Below are 24708 nucleotides of genomic sequence, written 5' to 3' on the forward strand. Positions count from 1 at the left end.
TCTGAAGGCGGTTTCCCTAGGAACGCATTAATTGATTTTCAATGCATTCCTATGGGAAACCGTGCATCGCAAGACGAAAAACTCGCAAGACGAAGAGAATTGCGGAACGAATTAATTTCGTCTTGCGAGGCACCACTGTACGTTGAATTCTACCTTCATGTTCTATGAATGAGTTAGTATGTAGGATACAGGAAAATGGAGTCATGCAGGAGATGTACAATAAACTGCCTCTCACATGCTACTCAATCATTAAATGGAAGTGCTTTGCAAGTAGGAAGCTGTGGAAACTTGTATGTAGGTAGTCAAATATTGCTGACGGCAGCATAATATGAAAGTTATTATCTGAAGCGCTTTCCTAAACCTAGGTAGCTATTTTAGAAAGCGGGATAACAAAAGAAACAAACCTATTTCAGAAAGGTAATACTAATATTCCATAAACTATCAGACTAAACAGCCCCTCGCACTGTCAGCGCATGGATTTTAGTATTCAGAACGAGCTGCAGCAGATCAGATTCTGCCATTGTGATCTATTATTATCACCGTGGCTGGGGTCAGGGGTTCGGCATTGTTGGGCACTTGCCAAGGCTCACTGCCCAGCAGGGGCCGACTGCCAATCCCGTCAGCCTTCTTGCCCTGCTGTCTCCGCCTGTTTCTTTGCCCTCTCTCAAAGAGCAAGCAGTGAGATGAGCAAGGAGAGGCACTAAGCTCCTCCTGTCTTGTCCTCTCCTGCTAGGAGCAAATGCAGACTGGGCCCAGAGGGAGAAGCAAACAAAGGAGCAGATCAAGGTGGGTGAACTGTGCACATTCAGGGAGGGAGGCCTTGCGGGAATGTATTTCCCAAGGCAGCCCTTCTCCCATTCCCTCCCACCTCAAAAAGCAACAACACCCTGCACTGATTGTTGTATTCTGTACTGTCTTATTTATTGTTGGCTATATTTTCGAAAAAGGGACACAGGTGGCGCTGCGGGTTAAACCACAGAGCCTAGGACTTGCCGATCAGAAGGTCGCAGTTCAAATCCCCACGATGGGGTGAGCTCCCGTTGCTCAGTCCCTGCTCCTGCCAACCTAGCAGTTCGAAAGCACGTCAAAATGCAAGTAGATAAATAGGTACCACTCCGATGGGAAGGTAAATGGCGTTTTCGTGCGCTGCTCTGGTTCGCCAGAAGCGGCTTAGTCATGCTGGCCACATGACCCAGAAGCTGTCTGCCAGCTCCCTCAGCCAATAAAGCGAGATGAGCGCAGCAACCCCAGAGTCGGTCACGACTGGACCTAATGGTCAGGGGTCCCTTTACCTTTACTATATTTTCGAAATAGAAGAGAAGTTACTTCCAGGTAGGGGTAGTATTAACCATGAGATGCAGCCCTGTTAGGCTTAAAGGGTGCTGTGGTAGCATTTATACACTGCACGCTCTGGCATGCGCACCACCAAAAAGCTTTTCCCAAATGGGAGAGCACAGCCTATGCTGGAGCGGCATGCATTTGTGTTTTGAGATGTCTCTGTGCGGTTTACACCTCATCAAAAATACATGTGCATTATATATAAATACAAATCTCACCTTCAACTCAGCTTGATTGCATATGCTACCATTATAGTGTGTGAGAAGCCTTTTGGCAGCAAGATGCAAAGCTTGAATTGGGCCCCAGAGCCTAGAATCAGGCTCTTTGTGCAAGACAATCTACAGAAGGTCAAGGCATAAAATCTGGTAAACCAAAGTAATTGCCCAGAGGAAGTCATCCTTCATGGACAAAAGAGGTCCAAAAATAAAAACACCACCAACAGTAGTGTTGAAATACCACAAGGTTTTAGGGCTAGATAACTACTTTACAGTGGACGCTAGTGGTTTCCAGACTAGGATTTAGAAATGGAAATGTTGGTTTAGGTTGTAGTAAAACATATAATTATCTTCAGTGTTCCAACAACTTTCTCATAAACTCTCATGCCCTTAAAGTATTCCTAAAGGACAGAGTTTTACAATCGACAGTTAAATCCGGGTCTGGAAAATGCTAGAGGGGCCTTACGTTTATCTGTATAAAGAAGCGCCACAACATTTTATGGGGGGAATTAATGGTATAAAAGAATTCAATTGTGTTTAATAGTAGGAAGGAACTGGAAGGCGGGTGGGTAGGGCTGAAGGGGAGAAGGAACTCCCTCAACATTTGTCTTGATCGTTGTCTGAGCCTCAGACAGAAGAACCTAAAATCTATGTAACCGTGAGCAACAAGGGCTAGCAAGCATTAGATCAAACCCCCAGTGAGCTCCAGCCCAGACCTCTTTTTGAAGAACATCAGGATGAATGAACAGCACTAATACACAGATGCTAGCAGCCTGGAGCCAAACTGCAGCACCATTTAGTGGTAGGATTGGTTCTTCCATCTGAATGAGCATGCTTTCCAGAACATTTATCAGACTATTATAGCCACCAACCCTTTTCACTTCCCTCTAGTGAGTTTCAGAGAATTGTCCCTTATGGCTACCGGCTATACAGATTACCAAGGGGAGGAGGGAGGTTGCAGCAGTCGGCCGTGTTAGTAGAGACCCAGCTGCTAGCTAAAGGATGTATATATGCTATGTTGTAAGTGACAGATTATCTCCCTTCGTATTAATGCTAGACTTGTGGGGGTTTTTTAAAGGCACATTTAAAATATCAAGCCATGAATGTCCATTTGGATGATCTAATTGGTTCCTACATTTCTCGCTTGAACTCTGATATTAAGAACAGGAAGATCCTATATTTGCTTTCATTAGGGGCCTGGCTCAAAAATGCTTGCAGGAAGCATCAATTACAGGCAATCAGGCTGAATCATATTATGATGGATCAATTACCTAATTGGTACTGACTGGCTCACTAGACAGCGAGAGAGAGAAGAGGTCAGACAGCAAGATCTGCATCCAGTCACAAAGAACGGAAAATCCTGTATGGGGCCCCAATTATCTCCTAAGTTTCCTGTTCCAAACTGGCAAGTGTATGGGTGAGATAGCGAGTGGTCAAAATCGTGGATAGCAGGACTGCAAGGCTGTATGCAAAAATAGGATGGGCCACAAGGTTCACTGTTAAGGAGAAAGTGTTGCTCCAACCCTGGCCTGGAGCAAACAGAAAGGTCGTACAGGGTGAGGTGCGTGTGAAGCCAAGAAGCCTAACTGAGAGTTGAAAGGACCACACACGGGCCAGAGCTGGAATGCTTCCTGCAGCCTTGGCTGGAAGGTGAGATGCAGGTGGTGAGCCCTTTTTCTTCCATGTGACTATCTAGCAGGCACACTTGACAGCCAGCCACCTGTAGTAGTTTGTGAATCCCGTAATCTTTGTCACGACATATGCTGCCTTCAGTTTCTTGAAGGTGCAAAAAAAATAACAATAGCTAAATAATCTATGCACATAGAACTGCCTGCACAAAGGGTCTGGTACATGCAATTTGGAACTCAAGACATTTAAACATTGCTGCATGCTAGCAAACCGTAATGTCTTGAAATATTTACTTGTATTCTTTTTTGTGTGTGTGTTTATTAAGTTTCTTATAAATGTAACACATATTGTAAAAACAAATACAAGAGAGAATAAAAAAAGAAAAAAGAAAAACAACATAAAACAAGTACAGCAAATAACAACAAATAAAAAATATAACAACTAACACATAAACAATACAAATTGATTACAGTATTTAGTTAAACATCCAACGTCATAAACATGTTGCTTGACTTCCTCTGGTCCCTTCCATCTGAATTTTCCTTGTAACTAAATGTAGCCGTTTTCCAATATCATTATTCCAAAACAATATTCTAATTATAGTCTAATTTATTAACATTTCTTAATATTCTAAATCTCATTTATTTAATTAAATCCTAATTTAATCCTAGGCCTGATTAGTACTTTCAAGTATCTTCTAATTTTTAATATTACAATATTTATTCAGATAGTCTTTAAATTTCTTCCAATCTTCTTGATGTTCCTCTTCTTTGTGGTCGCGGATTCTTCCAGTGAGGTCAGCTAGCTCCATAAATTCCACCATCTTCATCTGCCATTCTTCCACCATTGGTAATTCTTGTGTTTTCCATTTCTTGGCTATTAAAATTCGAGCAGCAGTTGTGGCATACAAAAATAACTTTTCATCTTTCTTGGAAATATTTACTTGTATTCTTTAAAAAATTCTAACAGAAACAAATTTAAAGCTTTGAATTCATTTAAATACAACATTTAAACAACACTAAGCAGAGTTCTCCATTGATTTCCCTCTCTACTCCATTACTTAAATGCTCTTTGCCATTAGAAAACTCTTGAGATATTTATACAGCATGTAAAATTAACGTTCTGTGCTCGATGAAGTTTGTTGGCTGAATATATAATGTTGTTAAATTTGATCTCTAGAGATTTAGGACATTTTGAGGGGGGGGGGTGAGTTGAGGAAACCTACAAGTTCCCAGTCAGTGGAGATGCTACACATTTGTCTTAAAAAGAAAGAAATAAGTATTTAGAGATCTGTTTACCAGCAGCTTAAAGCACAGATCTGATAACAGAGATATGCTTCAGAGAGCATTGCATAGTATTGCAATTAAAACAGAAGAATATATTTACTGCTAAGAAAACCAGAGTTCAGATGGATGTTCCAACTGTAACAGGAACTGGAAATCTGCTTCTTCAGAATTTCCAAACGCTGCATTTTAATGCAAAACACACACCAACCCCTATTTGCAAAGGGTACCAGCTCCCCTTGGGAATGGAACAAGTCACAGCCCTGGATGGCCACAAGAGGAATGGCTTGGGAAGACATGAATGATGTCATGTCTAGCATAACTTCTCCCTAGCAACAGGATTAACATTTGAAAAGGGGAGGAGGGTTTCAAAGGAAGGAAAACAGAACCCACAACATATTTCCTAACTGGCCGGGGGGGGGGGGGAGTGTGACAAGTCTCTTGCTAGTTGTGACAGACAGGAGCACACAAAGAAAGTAAATGCAAACATACACACACCAGCTGACAAGAGGCTTACAATAGTTGGGGGTGGGGGAGCATTGGGGGCCTTACTAAAAATATGAGCTAGACAGCTTCAATTAACCAAAAAGCAACACCAGAGCACTGTGGGTTATGTTCATGACACCACCTCCAGTTTCATATGCCTCCCAGGTATCACTTTGAGGCACAGTAAAGGTAAAGGTAAAGGGACCCCTGACCATTAGGTCCAGTCGTGTCCGACTGTGGGGTTGCGGTGCTCATCTTGCTTTCCGGGCCAAGGGAGCCGGCGTACAGCTTCCAGGTCATGTGGCCAGCATGACTAAGCTGCTTCTGGCGAACCAGAGCAGCGCACGGAAACACTGTTTACCTTCCCGCCGGAGCGGTACCTACCGTATTTTTCGCCCTATAGGACGCACTTTCCCCCCTCCAAAAATGAAGGGGAAATGTGTGTGCGTCCTATGGGGCGAATGCAGGCTTTCGCTGAAGCCTGGAGAGTGAGAGGCATCGGTGCGCACCGACACCTTTCGCTCTCCTGGCTTCAGGAAGCTATCCGCAAGCCTTGCGAGCCCGGCGGGAGTTGCCGCTGGGCTCGCAAGGCTTGCAGGCAGCAGCCTGTTCTGGGGGCTGGGGTCGGGGGAAACTCATTCATTTCCCCCCCCCAAAAAACGAGGTGCGTCCTATGGGCCAGTGCGTCCTATAGGGCGAAAAATACTGTATTTATCTACTTGCACTTTGACGTGCTTTCAAATTGCTAGGTTGGCAGGAGCAGGGACCGAGCAATGGGAGTTCACCCCGTCGTGGGGATTCGAACCGCTGACCTTCTGATCAGCAAGTCCTAGGCTCTGTGGTTTAACCCACAGCGCCACCCTGTGGTTTAACCCACAGTGTCCCTTGAGGCACAGTAGGGCAGGAATAGAACAGATACAGAAAGAAAGAACTGCCCCTACTAAGAAGATGTGGAGTTTTCAGGTCCATGCCTTTTCCAACAGGAGCCCTTAAATCTTACCATTAATAACTGTATCAGCCCAAGATACCAGCCCATAGTGAGCAACAATTCCTACTGGGTATGTCAGTTTCTAGACCCAACAGGTAGCTTTCACTCATATTCCCCTGTCACAACGTAGGTAGTCAAGGAGCAACTGGTGAGATTTGTAGCTTCAAAAGTTATACAAACATAAAATCATGGTTCATTTGAATCATGAATGGCTGCTGTAGAATCATAAATGAAGGACATATCGCCAAATTTCTGGACAACTCTATAGCCATTTTGAATGTTCCCCATCCTGCCCTCACTGTGGGTGTGGAAACATGTGAATTCTGAAACATGGTAGGAAAACCTTCAAGAAAAAATATTCTTCAGTACTGTACCATAAACTTCCTACAAAATTCATTTGTTCCCTTACTAAGGTTATACTGCAGAAAGATTGGCTGACAACTGCTTTGTCCTTATCTACAAAGCCAAAATTTTGGGGACTAATTTTGTTCCTCATATTCTTAAGCCTGGGGATTCTTTCTGATTTAGGATTCAAGCTGAAATGGAAGATTTCAGGGCCTTTTAAAGAGATGTTTCTACAGTTGCTTCCTCTCTCTTTTTGTTCCTTCCCCCTTTTCTCTTTATGTTGCCTGTAGACAGAGTTCATCTGGTTTTGTCTTTCTATGGCACCATTTTAGATGCTGGACAGATAAATATTATTTTTCTTTAAGCAGAGAGAACAGTTCTGTTTGCCAATAACTTAGCATGAAATTAAACCAGTCTTGTTACTCTGGTACATCATAATAATTGGCTCCAGATAACCAGTCACAGCCATTGCCAAGGTAATGGCAACCAGAAAAACAGTCTTCTCCCTGTGATAAATAAAGGCTGAACAGCCATCCCTCTCTCTCCCTCCTGTTTAGCCTGGGCTAGGGAAGAGATACTGGATTATTCCGTAAAGGAAGGATAATGGATGTTAGAAGCAGCAGGATCTGGCCTGGGTGGGGCAAATGCCACTGGAAAATAGTGGGCAGCAATGGTCCCTTCCAACTCTGCAGTTGTTGAGGTTATTAACTGCCTAGAAAGTCACTCTGGGATGATTATGCCTGTTGATTATTTGGGAAAAGTGGCCTGAAAGGCAAACTGTCACTCTGGTATCAAAGCACCAAATGTGTTTTTAAACAACAACTTCAGGTGGATTCAGACAAACAACTGAGGTAATGAGATGGTGACTAGCCACCAAAGGCATGGGTCACTCATGTGAATATGTGACTCATCACTGTCAAATAGCTATGGTGTAGAATTCAAAGGAACTCTAGGTAACCTCACCTTTTGGTGGCTGCGGCAGACACCCCTTTGTGACTTTCTGCCTTTCTGAATCAATCGTCAACTGGTTTCATTTGAGCTGTTTCCAGCACAAATGACTGAAGGATTGGGATGATCACTTCTCTTGTTGAGTAGCTCCATCAATAGTAATAAACACCAGTATAAGTAGAGAGAATGAGCTGTACTCACGGCAGAGCCAAGTTTGGGTGCTATAGGTTACCGTGCTCAGATGACTGTTAGTAGCAGTGTGTGCACGACCGTGTGTAAGGCTCCCCAAGGACCCAACACTCCATCCAAGAAGGGTCTGGTTCCTTTTTGTCCATTTTAGTTCCCTATGACCTGGATGAAAACTCAAAAAATGGCATAGTAGATGCTTTTAAAAATATGTATTATTATTATTATTATTATTATTATTATTATTATTAAACTGAAGGAACTGTTAGTATATCTCTGCTCAGAAATCTTGATAACAGGATATAACTAGGCTGTGCAATATGTACAAGGACCAGAGGAAGACTGGGGGTGGGAGTGGAATGTGTAATCTATTTATCACAGTTCCTGCGCAAACCTTACTGAAAGGAAAGAGAGCTGTGTGGAGCAGTGCTTGGTGCATTGCATCTTAAGACTACAGGAAGCCAGCTATGATAATCAAAAGAATACCCAATGAGTTAAATGAAGAGGGGACCCTCTGGCACTTCTTGTGTACTGAATGGAAAGACCATGAGGTTTCCCTGTGGCTTTCTGGTATCTTTATTCCTCCACGTTCCTTATCACCTATTCTTTCAAAAGGAAAGATCCCTAAAGAGCCCCGCTGTAACTCTGGCCTTCTATTCTTTAATATTTATGCAAAGAAATCAATCCGACAGATCCTCAGAGCCACTGAACTGGAAGGCATTTCCAAACTCTCCCTCTCAAGCAGCGGAGGATGACTAAATCATACTCACCCCAGGATTACGCTGAAATTTCTCCGAATAAGATAGAGAAAGCTCCATGTAAGAAACACTGTCACAGCCTGTGAATTCTTCAGAAGGCCACATTTCCTTGATCAGCTGCCATCAGCTGTCAAGGCTACATTCTCAAGCAGCAGCCAGGACTCTAGCACAAAAGAAAAGCCCACTGGATGAAGAGAACCAGTGGAGCAAGCCACAGAGGGGATGGTTTCAGAGCCGAGCCCCTTGAAGTCAGAGACCTCTGAACTGAGAACTCCCCTAAGACAGATTCTTTCTACACCCTCAGACTCCTCAGTGCCTGTGCCCCATCCCAGCAGGCACAAGGAAGGCGCTGATTGAGAGGTGACAGAGTGCTAGGCTCTAAGCCAGAGGACTACTTTTTTTAAGGCTCTCCATTGTTGGCAACAAAGCAGAGTCTGGAAGGAGTAGCCTGGGTCAAGAGGGATAACAGGTCTCCCTTGATCTCCAGACTGAGCAAGTTGACTGCTTAGAACTAGTCAAGGTCCTGTAACTCAAGCCTGACTATGCGACCCTGGGATATTACACCAAAACTTAAGTGCAAAGAACATGAAGGCAATACTGGGTCTGGAAGGCCACAGCCCAGCTTTTCCCAGCTCTTGGAGCAGATGAGAGAGGTAGAATGTAAAAAGGGGACCAGAATCTCTGTTTCAACTCTGTAAGAGGAATGGAGGATCTGATATACACCAGTGATTGAGAGTTTGGAGCCACAGCCAATAATTCACTGAGATTAGTTAAAGAGGAACAAGAGGATATAATTTGTGTATATGCCCTTAAAAGCAGAAGAAACAACACAAGGATCTTAAGTTTTGTTGGGTGCTACCAGGTGACAAACTGCTGTATTGACGTGCTCATATTCGTACAGAAATCCAGAAACCCAGCAGCACTGTAACTGCATACAACTTCAATGCTACACCCAAAAATTCATGCATGCAACAGCTGATTTCAGTGGGATTATGTTCATGCTTCTAAGATAAAAACTGTAGAGAGAAAAAGCCGTCTTTCTCTAAATGTAAAAAGGAAAAGGGGGAAAGGGTGAGAGAGAGAAGTATTTATTTATTTACTCACTCATTCACTCACTCACTCACTCATTTAGTATACTGCCTTCCATCCATGGATCTCAGGGCGGTTCACATGATTCATATCCAGGACAAAGAAAACTGAAATTAGCAGGAATCAACATAGTGGAGGCTGGTCCACTTGGGCCGGGCATGTCCAAAGACCATTTTGGAGGCTTAATCTGGCCCGCTGGTCCAGTTTAATTCGGCCCCTGTTGCAGTTTATTTTGAAAAAAGTTTGGACACCACTGATTTGGGCCAATGGGCATTTCCTCTGCCCTCAGCCAACCCCTGCTTCTTACTTATAACAAGCCCAGGGGGTAACATTGCCTGTCAGCTTCCTCCTCCTTAGCCTCATTGTTGCTCTTGAAGAACTCAGCAGGGAGGAGGATGGGGAAAAAACTATAATTAGTTGGCTCTGCCCGTCAATGGCTCTGCCTCCACTTTATGTTGGTCTCTCCACCTTATGCCCTACTGGTTCAAACAAGCACCAGGCACCACTGAGGTTGTGAACAAATTATGGAGTCCCTAGCTTAAGAATTTACTTTATTTTTAAGTTCTAAAATGAAGTAGCTGAAGTCAAAGGTTGTTTTAAGATGGGGTTGCCCTATTTCAGTGTTTCTCAACCTTGGGTCCCCAGCTGTTGCTGGACTACAATTCCCATCATCCCTAGCTAGCAAGACCAGTAGTCAAGAGTGATGGGAGATGTAGGTCCAACAACAGCTGGGGACCCAAGGTTGAGAAACACTACCCTATTTCAAACCGTGAAAATCTGGACAGAAAAGTTGAGCTGTTTTCAGTTTTGCCCAAAGTTGTTGGGCCCAGACACTACTGCCAACTGCAGTATTCCAGATACGTCCGGATGATGTATGGCAACCCTATTTGAACCACTTTCCATATCATACATACAGTATGCATACACTGTGCACAAAGTATACTTGCTCGCCTCTGAAGCAGCCAAAAGTGCCTATTTTACCATGTTGCCTATGTACCAGGGAGCTGTTTCCAAGTTCTTGCTCAAGGTAAATCAGATCCATGTGTCTTAGTGAAATGCAGTGGCATACATTGCATGTATGCATTCCAAAAATCTGCATGTGAGCATTTATTTTTCTAAACAGATTTCCTGCCCTACCTCCACCCCGGTTTACTTCAGATTTTAACATAATTTCAGAGGAAACCAGACAGAAAACAAATGCTTCAGTTGCTGATGAAGCTTTCAAACTGCCAGAAATAAGCTGATCTACTGGAATGAATCCAAAGCCACTTCACTTTGTAAATGTAAGTCATAGCTCTCTGTGTCAAAGCTTTAGCTTTTAAAAAAATGCCACGTTCTCTCTTCCCAGGCATATTTTTAGGTACAAAGCTTAATAATCAAATAGATTCCAGGCAGGCTTAGTATAGAAACTAGAGGGCTTGGGAGGACATCACCAGGAAATCTCCTTTGTCTGCCATTTCAAGCTGTAAGCAGTGGAAGAAATCCTCTGCATTATAAAATAAAATAAAAAAATAAAAAAGGCCCAATCACATCGCACTGTCAAAAGAAAACTGCCCCACAAAACCCTTTGCTTCTTGAAAGTTGGCTTTTAATCATCCATGAGTAAAAGCAGCTTTCCTTTTATCTCCTGGCCGATGTCAAGCTTGCATCCATTTATATGTATGCATGCACATGCCCCCTCCTCCTTTTCAAATCCTTGTACAACCTATTCAGTGCACAAGTTCTTATAGGAACAGTGCACACTTTAACTCTACATCCCAGGGAGTAAAAGAAGGGATTCCCTCCCAACCCAGCTTTGTAAAAATTAAAATTTCCAATGGCATTAAGGAAACATTTCCTCTGTGCAATGTGTCACAAATCTATTTAACAGCTACGGCAATTACTATTATTATTTAAACCTTTTACACAGCTACTGAAATCAAGGGGGAAGGAGAGAATTTCAAAGCAAATAAGGACAAAGAAGTAGCTTTCTTCTTTGCCCGCTTCCCCACAGAACTAGGCCTGTTATTTACATTTTCCAGTAAATAAACTATGAAAATGCAATCATTATTCACCCACTCTTTAAAGAAAGGCTATCAGACCTGCAGAGGGTTTTTTTCAGGCAAGAATTTAAAGAGATAACATTAATTTTAAATATTTTGTTATAACCACTAACATGGAACATAAAGGCTATTTTTAAAAAATAAAGACCAACCTAATCTACTGAGCATCCAAAGAAAATTTCCTTCAAAATTATGAAATTTATCCCAATAAATCTGCATATAGGATAGGTTTGCTATCTGCTTAATTATACGGATCTCTATTTGGGCAATCGCTGAATGATTTGGTCCAAATTAAACACATGCTTGAATTTGGCTGGATCTTGCTCGATAAATGCATCTAACATTGTACAACAATCCATACAGAATTATAGAATTGAAAGCTATTTCAAGGGTCATCTAGTCCAACCAAATCATCAAACCAATGACTGGCACAGTCAGCTTAGACATCACTTCTCATATGTTGGGGTGGGGGGAGAGAAAGGTGAGTTGTGGTATAAATGCCTAAAACTCCAAGGTCCAATACACACATTCTTTAGAGACTGCCTCATTCCGTTGCACGGTCGTAACTGTACCATTTATGCACCAAGCTCAATGCAACAGCATTATCAGCTGCTGGCCACAGTTGTGGAATTACCTTGCCTCCAGAGGTCTGCCCAAGCCCACTCCCAAGAATCCGTCAGGAATCTGGAATATTGTAACTACTAGCTTCATGGCCTGAGCCTCAACACTAGCCTAGCTGAAACTAGCCAATAAGAAACTCTTCAGGCACAGGATTATGGTATGTTGCCTCTGGAATAAAACACAGATGCATCAGACCAGATGTGCTCATGCACAGGATTTCTCTATGCAGATGTCAACTCCAGTTCAGTACTGTGCAAGATGCTGGCAGCTAGGACCAGATGCATAGTCCCACTGCTATGCATGAATAACACCTGAATAAGATTATGTCAAAATCAAACCCTCGACCGTAGCATCTAACCCACAGGTCTCCACAGGTACAAAAACACAAGCACCAGTTAGGCGCAATTTTCCATTTTCTTTACATCTTAGGTTTATTACATGTATGATGTAAGAGAGTTTTGCTTGTTTGTTTAAAACCCCTAAACATAGCTTTGGAATCTTCTTTAAAAATAAAAAAATAAAAATCCTCAAAGGATAGGAGTGAAGAAGAAAGATCAATGTTTCCCTTTTGTTGTCATCACTGTTCAGTGATGTATGCCTAAAGAACAAACATTTTAAGAACTAGTTTCCCTGAGGTTTTGCTCTCCTGTAATCTCCCTCCCATTCTTCCTCTCCTTCTGTAGGAAAAAAAGAATATGCTTTTTCATGTATAAATAAAGATCGGATACTGTTTTCACTGTAAAGCTACAAACTCTTTGAAATACTTAAGAAACCAAACTGGGAAATGTCTTTCTTTCTTTTTTTAAAAAAATATCTACTCACAATAAAGAAAACAGTCATTAAGGATTTCTTCCTCTTAAAAATTACTTATGGGCTTCACCCAGTTGAAAATGACTGGATTTGAATACAAATTCCTTTAATAATCTAGTGTTAGAGCACACACTCTGATAGGCCCCTGAAAACACTGGAGGATGATGGAGTGAGCTGTTACTATAGCAACCTGAAAAGAGATTCTCTGGTGCTTTCCATAGTCCCAGCACAACTACAATAAAGTCTAATTTACAGCCAGACATTTGCTTGAGTAATATTTTCCCCTGTTGCTTATGTCATTTATATTATTATTTTTTAATGAGCCGTTCAAAACATTTAACTTCTTACTTTGGAAACATTATCCAAACATCAGCAAGTCTGTAATGCACCAGATAAAACTCATACAAGTACTGTTTTTTTCAATAATGCTTAAAAGGTCATGTTTATTAGTTAGATGCATTCCTTCCTCAGTGAAAATTATACAGAGCCATAACCGCAAACAGGATAGAAACGGTATTTCGATTTCTCCCCTTGACCCACTGTAGTTAACCAATTCCTCACTATAATAAGGACACATTGTTGTGGCAGCTATCAACTCTGAATGGGGGCACAGAGCACAATTAGAGAGGAAGATATATCTGTTCAAGAGCAGGCAGCAAACAAGTCTACGCTACTAACTAATCACATACTTAAGCTGCGAACACTTCATGCAATGTCAAATAGGGCACATCTTCAATGTTTAAACAAGGCCTCTGAAAAATGCCTGTATTTTTTAACGATATGAGAGCATGAAATGCTTAACTGTTTCTGTAATTATCAGAAGAGAGCAAATAATGTAAGGGTAGGAAGCCTTCAGAGATATGTTTTCCATACCTCTGGAAAATGTTTCCCATAACAACACAACAAGTAGACATTTTTTGTGCGAATGAACATCCTAGATCTGACAGTTATATTTCATGTTTTGAGCTGAACCAAGATGTAATCTTCAAATTCTAGTTGTGCGCTGCTGCTGTTTTAATGAGAATGGCAATCTTAAAACTGTCTGGAAAATCCCAAACCCTAAAGTAAAAGGCTAATGGAAGTTCATTAGTAGTACTAGTAGTCTTTCTATGACTTTGTTGTTCCATTACTTTTTGGATCTATCATTTTCAAACATACTGAGGGCTGACTGTGGCAGACTGGAGTTGGAGCCCAAAATCTTTGGGTGGCAAAGGCTCAGCAGATTATATACCTGATGACAGGACCTGCGTTGTTATAAAATCTTTGTACAGCACCTGGAAAGCTTAATTTAAAAACTTGGTAACTGAATTTAAATTTGGTATGATATAATATGAAAGGAACATGCATCACATGGCTCTGCTATTAGTCCAAAAATGTTCATTTGCAACTATTTTATTTTTGCTTAAGCCATGCTAGCGTGGTATCTTTTTGTACCCTCTGCCCCTCATTACTTCTGTACAGGGCAGCTGCTGCTATACTCATTCGTTCCTACCCACTTAATCTCCTAATTCTTCACTATGACAACCATATTCCACTGTGTGCGCCTGCCCCCAGCACTGCGCCAATCGAAAATGCCAGAAATATAATGGATGAGATGAAATGTCAAGAAAAACAAATGGAGGCCTTGTATTAAAAACAAATCAAGTCTCGCTTCTTTTTACATTCAAACACAGGTTAGGAACACATGGATCTGATGTTTGAGGCTTTGCACCCAGGGGAATACGGGTGTGCAGGGCATACCAACAACGCCTTACTCCTGGGAAACAGTCATGAATATGTTACCAAAATCAGCCTCTCTGATTAATGATGCACCCAAGATGTCTACCTTCAAGCTGTGCTGCAGCTCATGACTGTGAAGTCACATGCCAGGCTTATCATGAATACGTAATTAATTTTAAAAGCCTTATTGTATTGAACAATATTACACTGCCTCGATTATACCCAGGAGGTAATGGGGCTCTAACAATAAATTGTTGTACAATTAGCTCCATCTGCCTCCTTTGGTTATTAGCACTGGTGACACCTTTCTTCCTATGAGTCAGGATTAGATGCCAGGGAGCTCTCTTTACCAGGAGAATGAAGAAAGCAGAGCCAGCCCCCCCCCCCCCCTGTGTGTGTGTGTGTGTGTGTGTGAGAGAGAGAGAGAGAGAGAGAGAGAGAGAGAGAGAGGTGTGCAAATGAGAAAGATGGTGAGCACAGGTGACTATATTTTAAGTGAGCACATGCGCCAGAGAGGTGTGCTGGGCATTTGTGAAACGCTGCTGGTAGGACAGTACCCTGGGAGGTGAGGGAAAGCTCTCATTAAATTTCTGATAACCAGCTGCTATTGGATGATCCCTCAAGAGATCAGAGTCTTACAGCAGCGTGGAATAGATAAGGGAGCTGGCCTAAATCAACTTAATCAATGAATCAGTGGCTTCAGCCAGCTCTGCTATTATGCAGAGTAGGACAGCCGCCTCGGGCAGCTGACTGTAGGTACCACGAAAAGGCTGCAAATTGCTAAAACATTTAATTTATTATTATCATTATTGAACCTCTACTGCCAGCGAGGAGGACAGATGCTTGTGGGATTTCCTGTCTCAGGTGCCAAAAGGGTATGACCAGCTTAGGATATTATGCATTGTACCATAGGCAGCAAAGTCTTGGGCCAGCCCTGACTAGGGGCAATTGGTACTCTTTTACTTCACTTGGAGTGAGCGTTTTGAGGTCTGGAATACTTACTGTATTGGCCTGAATATAAGCCGCACCTTTTTTCCAAATTCTGACAGTGAAAAGTTAAAGTGCTGCTTATATTCGCAACCCTCCCTTTCCCCCAACGGCTCCGGGGAGGCTTGGGAGCAGCAGGCGGGCTGTGCGCCATTGCCCCGCGCTCCTGGGCTGCTCTCTGTAGGGGGAGGGAAGGCCGCTGGCAAAATGGTGTGGGAGAATGTCTCCCTCCCCCTTTAATTCTGAAGGTGCGGCTTATTTGAGGGTGCGGCTTATATTCGGGCCAATACATGAATCATGTTTGGGGGGCTAATTCGGCCTGCCGGTCAATTTAATCCAGCCCGGTAGCAGTATATGTCCTCGGGCAAAATTCAAAAAAAAAAAGCTCAGCAAATCCAAAAAAAGCTCAACTTTGGCCAGCCCTCCTCACGTATGTTCACTTCATCAAATCTGGCCCTCTTTGAAAAAAGTTTGGGCACCCCTGTGGTAAATGCTGGGGTCTGACTTAGGTCCAGAAAGCAGAAAGACAGCACACGCTTTATCTCTATCAAGTTTTCTTCTAAATGTTTTGTGGAGTGAACAACTAGCAGCCAAATAACGTCACTGTGAAGTCACTAGAAACAAACCATCCATCAGGGGAGAAATAAGAGCTACTCCAAACAACCCCATTTATCAAGTGGTAATTTGAAAGGGAATGAGTCACTCCTGGGAGAAGAGACATTCAATTCTTAATGCTGGCTCAAGATCCAGATGAGAGAATTCCCACACAAGAAACCAGAAGTAGCTTAATCTTTCCAGGAGTTACTATCATAGTGCGCAATCACACTTATTGCTAGATTTGTGGGTCTTGTCTGAAAGCATTTTAATGGGAAACTTCATCAGTCAGCTCCCGTAACACAAGTAATTAGAAGAACCAGCTCCTGTACACAAAAAATGATCTGTACACATAAAATGGCTGTCGTGCAGAGGCTGCTTTAAACAGATTTCTTCAGCAACTGCGTCCAGGCAAAACAGTGCAGCAGTTTATCGTTAAAATTGTTTTCCGTTTATATGGGGCACAAAGCAGCCAAAAGTTTAGTAAGTGCTTAATTCTCCCACGTAATATATACAATATGCTTCAGGTACTTTATTTCTATTATCCTTACAACAGAGATAAATACAGCTCTATTACAAATACAGCTGCACAAATATAAGATGGGGGGGCACCTGGCTTACTAGTAGTACATGAGAAAAGGATCTGGGGGTTTTAGTGGACCACAAGCTTAACATGAGTCAACAATGTGAAGCAGCACAAAAAAAGCTAATGCTATTCTATGATGTATCAACAGAAGTCTAGTGTCCAGATGAAGGGAAGCCAAAGTACCACTCTATTCTGCCTTGGTCAGACCCCAACTGGAGCGCCAGCGTCCAGTTCTGGGCGCCACAATTAAAGGAGGATACTGACAAGCTGGAATGTGTGCAATCAAGATGATAAACGGCCTGGAAACCAAGCCTTATGAGGAACTTAGGAGGAGTTGGGTACGTTTACCCTGGAACAGAGGAAATATGATAGCCATCTTCAAATATCTTAAGGGTTGTAACGTGGAAAATGGAGTGGATGGGGCAGCTTCTAATAAATAAATAAAATTAAATAATTGTATATTTCATTTATATCCCAGCTTTCCTCCAATGAATTCAAGGTGGCGTACATAGTTCTCTCCTGCCCTGCCCCCCTTTTAAAGTCTCTCAGGTCCTAGTCCAAAACTCTAACCACTACACCACACTGCTTATTTTCATGTTGCAGATTTGGGGGGGGGGGGGAGAGACTGAAGCAAATCATTATTTTTAAATGAATCTTACCCATTTTTGACCATGAAGTCCCAGGGGATTCAACAATATAAGAACCCAGTATTAAAATCAGTTGAAACAATTTACAATCAGTAAAACAGAGTGAGCCCTAAAATATATCTCTCAGGTTTCAAAAGACAGCATTCAGCAGAAACTATACAAAGAAGGAACCAGATGAAACCCTGTAGGGGAGGGAATTTCACATCTTAGGGACTGCCACAGAGAATGCCATGTCCTCGGCCATCTCCCTCCCAAACCTTTGAGGGCAGCAGAACTACAAGAGGGAAGCAGTATTTCACATACAATGGTACCTCGGGTTACATACGCTTCAGGTTACAGACTCCACTAACCCAGAAATAGTACCTCGGGTTAAGAACTTTGCTTCAGGATGAGAACAGAAATCGTGCTCCGGCGGTGCAGTGGCAGTGGGAGGCCCCATTAGCTAAAGTGGTGCTTCAGGTTAAGAACAGTTTCAGGTTAAGAACGGACCTCCAGAACGAATTAAGTACTTAACCCGAGGTACCACTGTATTAGGAGCCTAAATCATATAGGCCTAAACACCCATGTGTTTTACAGTAGCTTGTAATTCAAGGCAGAAGTGAGACTGGACTGGGCACTTTCTGTTCCAAAACAACATGCAAAACACTGGCTAGTTCATCCCACAGAGAGAAGTCATGTTCTCTCCCTCATTTATAGCAATAATCTTTTTCCTGCTCTACTTACAACTCAGGCATTTAAAAAGAAAGAAAGTTGAGTGAACTGCCACTGAGGAAAAGGTGGCAATGTATGTGCTATAAATATCGCACTGTGTTATACAAACCTGAGAAATATCTTTCTCCGCTTTTCTTTTTCCTTGGCACATGGCTGTAGCTGTGCGTTTCTGCACATTAGTTTCTGAGGTTATAGATCCCATCCCACTACCACTGTCGTAAAAAAATTAGGTGATATTTAGGTAAGTTCCACTCAGAGAAGACCCAATGAAATTAATCTACATGACTAAGTTAGGTTCATTAATTTCAATGGATCAACTCAGCAATTCTCCTTTCATTTATTGAAAGAAGTGCAAAAGCTCAGAACACTATACTCTCTCTCACTCTCCATGGTGCAGTATGCAAGGATTTAATTTTTAATTTTAAATCACATTGAGAATTGGGGGCAAAGAGAAGAAAGCAAGCTGAAAAACACAGACCAGCTAGGCCCATGTATAATATTCACCAATTTCTTTGAGCTGTCTATTTATTTTTTCAGGTTGCGCAATATGAGCCTTGGAGCTATTTTGCACGTGGGGAAAAGTTAGTTTCACACCAAATGTGTATTAAATAGGAAAAAGCAGCCAACCACAGCTTCCCAAAGTGTGTGCCTTTTACCCTTTGTTCTCTTTGTTTTGTTTGATGTTTAGGAAAATGAGTGCAATCATAACTAAAAGCTAATTGAACAGTGACGTTACAATACAGAAAGAATATGCTACTTTTAGGCAAAAGGAAATATGTCGCATTAAAACAAAAAACAAAGAAACCGAAGAGGAAACACTATTATTCCCGAGATGGCTGAGCAGTTCACGAATTCTGAAGACTGATCAATTAGCACTTAGGAAAATCTTCCCATTTGCCAGTTGGTGCTCAGGCTTGCCTCTTAATTAGCCCTTCCAAGCAGGCATATTTCCACGACATTGGGGGTAATGGACAATGAAATGTCCTTGTCCTCCCCCAGCTCCACAGATGCTTCCCCTCCAAACTTCTCCAGGAAAGACTTGGCCAATTTGCCACGATCATTTCCATAAATCTCATTTACACTCTGTGCTCACAGGTCCCATCGCTCTCCTCCTGCCCACTTATGGTATCCCTTCACTGCCCATGCTTAGGTGAGGCAAGACAGCTATAAAACCATAAATGAGTTTTCCCGTGAAATAACAGACCAAACAGGTAATTACAGGTTACTAATGAATCCAAAAGAGCTTGCATTGAAAAAGAGAAATCTGTGCGCAGTTACTTACCTGTAGTAGGCAGGGTGCCAGCCATGTTTACTGTACCATCTTGGCTGCCATCTGTATTTTCCAGCTACTGCTGACCTTTCTACAACTTCTAAACCTCATTTCCCAGCTGTTCCTACATAAGCAGGATAGCTAAGAACGAAGCAGTAATTAAACGCTTCTGATGCCAAGACGATATGCAAATTAAGACCATATCTAAGGTCCTAGCCAACGAGATGCTGGTATCTTTGAATAATGAGTCAGTGGTAGCACTTTCGTGTTTAATCTTTCACACAGCCTTTGACATTTGGCTGTAAAAAAGTGCTGTGTATTTTTTTTAAGGGTAAGTGAACAAAGCATTTATGGATGGTGATGTGTAAGACATAAATAAATCACTACCATAAAGCTGTGTAAGGTACTTTTTTTAGCCAAGTGAGTTGGGTGTTCTTTTTTTATAATTAATTCTTATTGCTTTTTAAAATATACAAAAAACACAACTATAGCAACATATACAGACAGCGTAAACTATCAGCAAATCAGAATGGGCATTTTATTAGAGACACATAACATAAAGAAAAAGAAAAACCGTGCTAAGTAAAAGGAAGGAAGGAAGGAATTCCAAGTTTATCACATTTTGTTGGGGGAGTCCTTTGATGTTCTTTTTTCTCTAATAAACTAATAAAAATCATACCACCCTACAATATTACCTTTCTTCAATTTTCCACTGAGCACTCTTTAAGTTTCTGAATTAGTTTCTCTACTAGACCTTATGATACTGGCAGTGTTAGAAGCGTAGATAGAAAAGCTAGGAGCCAAATGGCTTCTGGGACCCGAGTTGTGGGCACCAAAACAGAATCTTTAGTCGCCACATTTTGTGGAGGTTGGCAACACTTTTTATTTATTACTTTTATAAGCATGAACTAATACACAATTCACATAAGAGACACATTGTTAAAACCACATTTTTATCAGAAATTGTTAATACATGTTTAATTTGGTGTTTACAATAAAAAAATCAGTCCTGTACTTCGGTTTGAAAACACGCTACTCTTTATTGTTAAACTTCTTAACATGTTGTCTATCTTTAACATATACAGTGGTACCTCCGGTTACAGACACTTCAGGTTACAGACGCTTCAGGTTACAGACTCCGCTAACCCAGAAATAGTACCTCGGGTTAAGAACTTCACCTCAGGATGAGAACAGAAATTGTGTGGTGGCGGCGCGGCAGCAGCAGGAGGCCCCATTAGCTAAAGTGGTACCTCAGGTTAAGAACAGTTTCAGGTTAAGAACGGACCTCCGGAATGAATTAAGTTCTTAACCTGAGTACCACTGTACTTTGAGGCTTCAAAGCACATACATTTCAGTAATCCTTGAGTGTTGGCCAGGCCGAAAAATGGCACCCAGACTTTTTGAGGTGCTCACAAATGGAGAATCTTTAGACGCAAAATGCGCCTTGCGCCCTGCTAATTTTGATCCCTGGATACAGGCATTCAGTTGTAATACCTTTCATGTACTGACAATATATTGCTACTTTGAGATGTGTCACCAGCAAGAGATGCACACTTGCTTTTAATTGGTTTCCTGCATGAGCAGGGGGCTGAACTGGATGGTATTTGAGGTCTCTTTCAATGCTATGATTCTATTGTCAGCAAGGCAGTTACTATGCCCTTTGGTTTCTGTGAAGCCTTCCAGCAGTGTTGGTTAAAGGGATAATGAAACCTGCATTTCACCCTGAAAGCTATTAGAATTCTCATTGCACCATTAAAAATAAGAGTGAAAAATATAGGTATAAAACTGGACCAACCAATTATTCATAATATGTAACGGTCAAATAAGGAGAAGTGTTTGCTTTTTGAACTCTGTCAGCAACCCTCCCTACTGGTTCTTCTGATTAATGCAGTAGACCCAGAAGTAGCCTTCAACTCTCACAAAGACACACAAGACCTCAAAAATAGCCGTTTTAATTAAATTATGACCTGGAGAAAAACCAAGCAGAAGCAGAAGCTGTGAACAGGCATGTCATTCCACATATTTTATTCAAGGCAAAGCTGGTGGCTCTGTTCTAGCTGCTCAGTTGCACATCTACATTTTGCAACAAGAGTCCACTGCCAGAGGATAGTAGACCAAGTATCCAAAGCAAGACTAAAGGTTATTTAAACACTCACAACTATAGCTGCAAAAGGGTCGCCAACATGATGCCTGCTGGTGCCAGTGTGCCCACAAGCACCTCCTATGGCACCTGCAGGCCATTTCAGCAAATATCGCCCCAAAAATCAACAATGCATGGGAAACTTGTGTGTTCTTCCTGGTCAGTCTCTGTTTGCACTGGCTCTGACTCTCCTACGTTTAATGCACTGCTTTAAGCAAGTCCACATTTAATTACAGGTCAGGACTGAACACTCATATTCCCTTCCATTTTGAATACAAGAGATGAGGGAAAGAACCTCTCTCTGTAAGTGGCTGATATGTGTGCCTTTTGTTTTCTTGGGGGGGGGGGGGGGCTGAAGGGGCAGGCAAGCCGGCACCATTTTGTGTTCTTGAATCCTTTTCTGTTATTTTAGATGTGGCAGCCATTTTGTGTTATGTCACCCCCGAACACAAATCAGCGTTTTTGTTACTGGCACCCTTGGACCTCCCTCAAAAGTCCAAATGCGATTAGTAATCTGCAGGGAAAAAATGTGTTCGGCTGAATCAGATGTACCAGATTCTTAATGAAGGAAGAACTCTGAAGGAACTGCCTTTGCTGGTTGTAATTAACTAGTTTTACACTTGAAATCATACATGAGTTTCAACACTGTTTAATGAAGAGAGAGTTTGACTTGAGTACCATTTTCAAAACGCAACTTAAAATCACATAATCCGCCTTTGGTCTTAAGAAAGTACCTTCTTTTGCTACCATGGTTCACTTTACGTAAAATGGGAACAACAGCAGTCTACCTCAAAGCAGTGTTGTCAGAACATAAAATGATGATGGCTGTAACACACCTGATCCATTAAGGTTTCAATCCCATGCATACTGGGAGCAAACCAATTAAACAAATAGGGTCCTACTTCTGAGTAAATATGCACAGGACTGGGCTGCATAATTGGTATAAAAAGTGCTACAGAGAGAGCCATTTTGGTGTAGGAGTTAGGGCTTCCCACTCAGCCATGAATGTCGCCACCATCATGGTCTGCCAGTCTCACCTAACTTGGAGGGTTATTGTATGGCTAAAATGGAAGCGAACCACATATGCTGCCCTGAACTCTTTGCAGACAAGTCAGAATAAAAACATCAATAATGCTAAGCAACATTGTGCCACATTTGCATCCAACATTACCATACCACAACCCCAAGCACACCTAGCAAGGTGAGAATGCTCAGTGTACAAATCTAGCAGTCAATGAGTCTAGAGGTTACCATACAAACAGCAGAAAGGCACATCATTACACCCCATATTGGCCCCCCGTCAACAAATCTTCACTGGATTTGGCAGCCAGCATTCTTGCTGTGGCCCCCCAGCCCACTTCCGGAGGGGACAGGGCCCTCTGACATTATGCGGAGCTTGAAATTCAGGGCAATTGTGAAGAAGGGCAGGAGTTCAAACCCACCTTGCTAAGCTTCAAACTACCAGGAAGCAGCAAGAAGTCTAATAGCTTTCCAAGTTTCTGTAACGCTTACTGCAGCATCAGAGAGGGTCCCTGCCATTCTCCCATGCTTCTAAAGTCAATGTGGCATCATGGAGAATCCTCACACTTCTCCAGGTGCATAAGAACAGTGAGGGCTTTTCCTGTTCCTATTTTCTCATCAGAGTAAAAGGTTTACTCTCCAGGGCTGAGCTGGTTAATGCATTTATGGATCCTTGGTCACCTATTGATTGGTGATCTGCAATATAATTACAAGTAAAACCTAACTGTCCCCAACCAACAGCTTGACACAAATAATATATTCAATAGCCTTGATTTCTTTATCTCATAAATCAAAGTTTGGAAACCAAAAAGGTTGCTTACTTGTAAAGATAATACTCAGCTTGATCCACTTGTTCACGGGAAGTAATGTTGTCTATAAACTGAAGGAGAAAAAGACGATCAGCCCAGAGTGCAGAATGGTGCAAACCTAACGAGTTTTGTGAATGGTTCAACAAGTGTTACAATTTGCAACTGAAGAACATTACAGTTCCAATCGCTTGCCAGGTAAATGGAACATCATAGGATTGTACTGAACACAGTCAATTACAATTGGGACATATGGCAAGCCATTTACAAACCAGTTGTAACTGGGCTACTCAATTCTATTCCCCATTTCACCTGTTTTCCTGCCCCCACCTTGCAACTGTCAGTCAGCAATCCTTGGCCTCTGAAGCTCACTCAATCCTCAATGGCCTGTTTCTGGGCTTCACCTCTCTTAGCCCTCCCCCACAAAATATTTGTACTTCTACAAACTTTGGGGTTCCCCCAAATCTGCTAATGCCTCTATCTTGTGCAGTGCAGAACAGTTGTCATGCAACGGCACAGATGTCTGAGCATCAGAAATAGAGGGAACGACTCCACATTATTTATGTAGTTGTTAAATTTATATGGCTGCCCACCTATGCTTTTTTAAGATTATACATTTATGAAGATAGGCTCGAAATACACAGTAATACTGAAAGGGAACAATGGCTGGCAAAATCTTGGGAGATGACGCATGAGTAGGACATCCAGTGACCATCGGGTGGGGCTCCAATATATTGCATAGTTCCTTCAACCTTTCTTCAAGCAAAAGCAAAAAACAAATTATGTAAAACAGTTGAAGTATGCAAAACTTGCTTAATTTGCATAATCTATGCAGCTCACAGGACTCCACATTTTTTGGTAATGTCACAGAATTTTTTCCCTTTTTTCAAAAAATGCAAAGTGCATGTAGCGCCATCAGAAAGCAACATTATCAAGTCTACCTTTCATGTTTTCATTTATCATTTCCTTCAGAAACCCCAGGTCGTTCCCCATTTCTAGGACATAGTGAAACATGAAATGCTGGGAAGCCTAGGAGGGAGCACAGTAGGACTTCATCAAAGGGAATGGAAGCTCCTGAGAGAACTCCTGAACAACAACTACTACTAATTAATGATGATGATGATGATGATGATGATGATGATTTGCTAAATTCGTTAGTCACTTTATGTTGCCCAAGGCAACCCAAAGCAACTTACAACCAAACTTCTAAGCTGTAGCAGGTGTAGCTTCTCCTATCACTACAGCACCGTGATGGGAAAAGTCCTATATGGTGAAATCTTACTGGGCTGGTGGATCCCTATTTTCCAGTATCTGTCAGGGGCAGGGAAAGAGCTACCCACTCTTAAGTCCTTGGATGTCACTGAAGAGCAATCATCCATTCTCTCGACTTTGGGGATTAAGGACACATGTCCAGTTCCACATGAATGCAGTATATTGAGCTATGTATAATTATCGGTGAACTGGAAGAAGCCAAATGGAAGCAGCTGCTT

At 42.0% G+C, this 24708-nt stretch overlaps 1 protein-coding gene across 3 annotated transcripts in view; it reads right to left on the reverse strand.

Annotated features, from left to right (window-relative positions):
* MRPS27 (mitochondrial ribosomal protein S27) overlaps positions 1-24708 on the reverse strand; it is a 58096-nt gene that overhangs the window by 19240 nt on the left and 14148 nt on the right. For all 3 annotated transcript variants that reach the window (XM_028748067.2, XM_028748065.2, XM_028748066.2), the window contains exon 4: positions 23234-23292. In XM_028748067.2, coding sequence (XP_028603900.2) covers positions 23234-23292 — 59 coding nt within the window. The remainder of the gene's footprint in view (positions 1-23233; positions 23293-24708) is intronic.

This window comes from Podarcis muralis, chromosome 11 (genome assembly GCF_964188315.1).
Source record: "Podarcis muralis chromosome 11, rPodMur119.hap1.1, whole genome shotgun sequence".
Lineage (NCBI taxonomy): Eukaryota > Metazoa > Chordata > Lepidosauria > Squamata > Lacertidae > Podarcis > Podarcis muralis.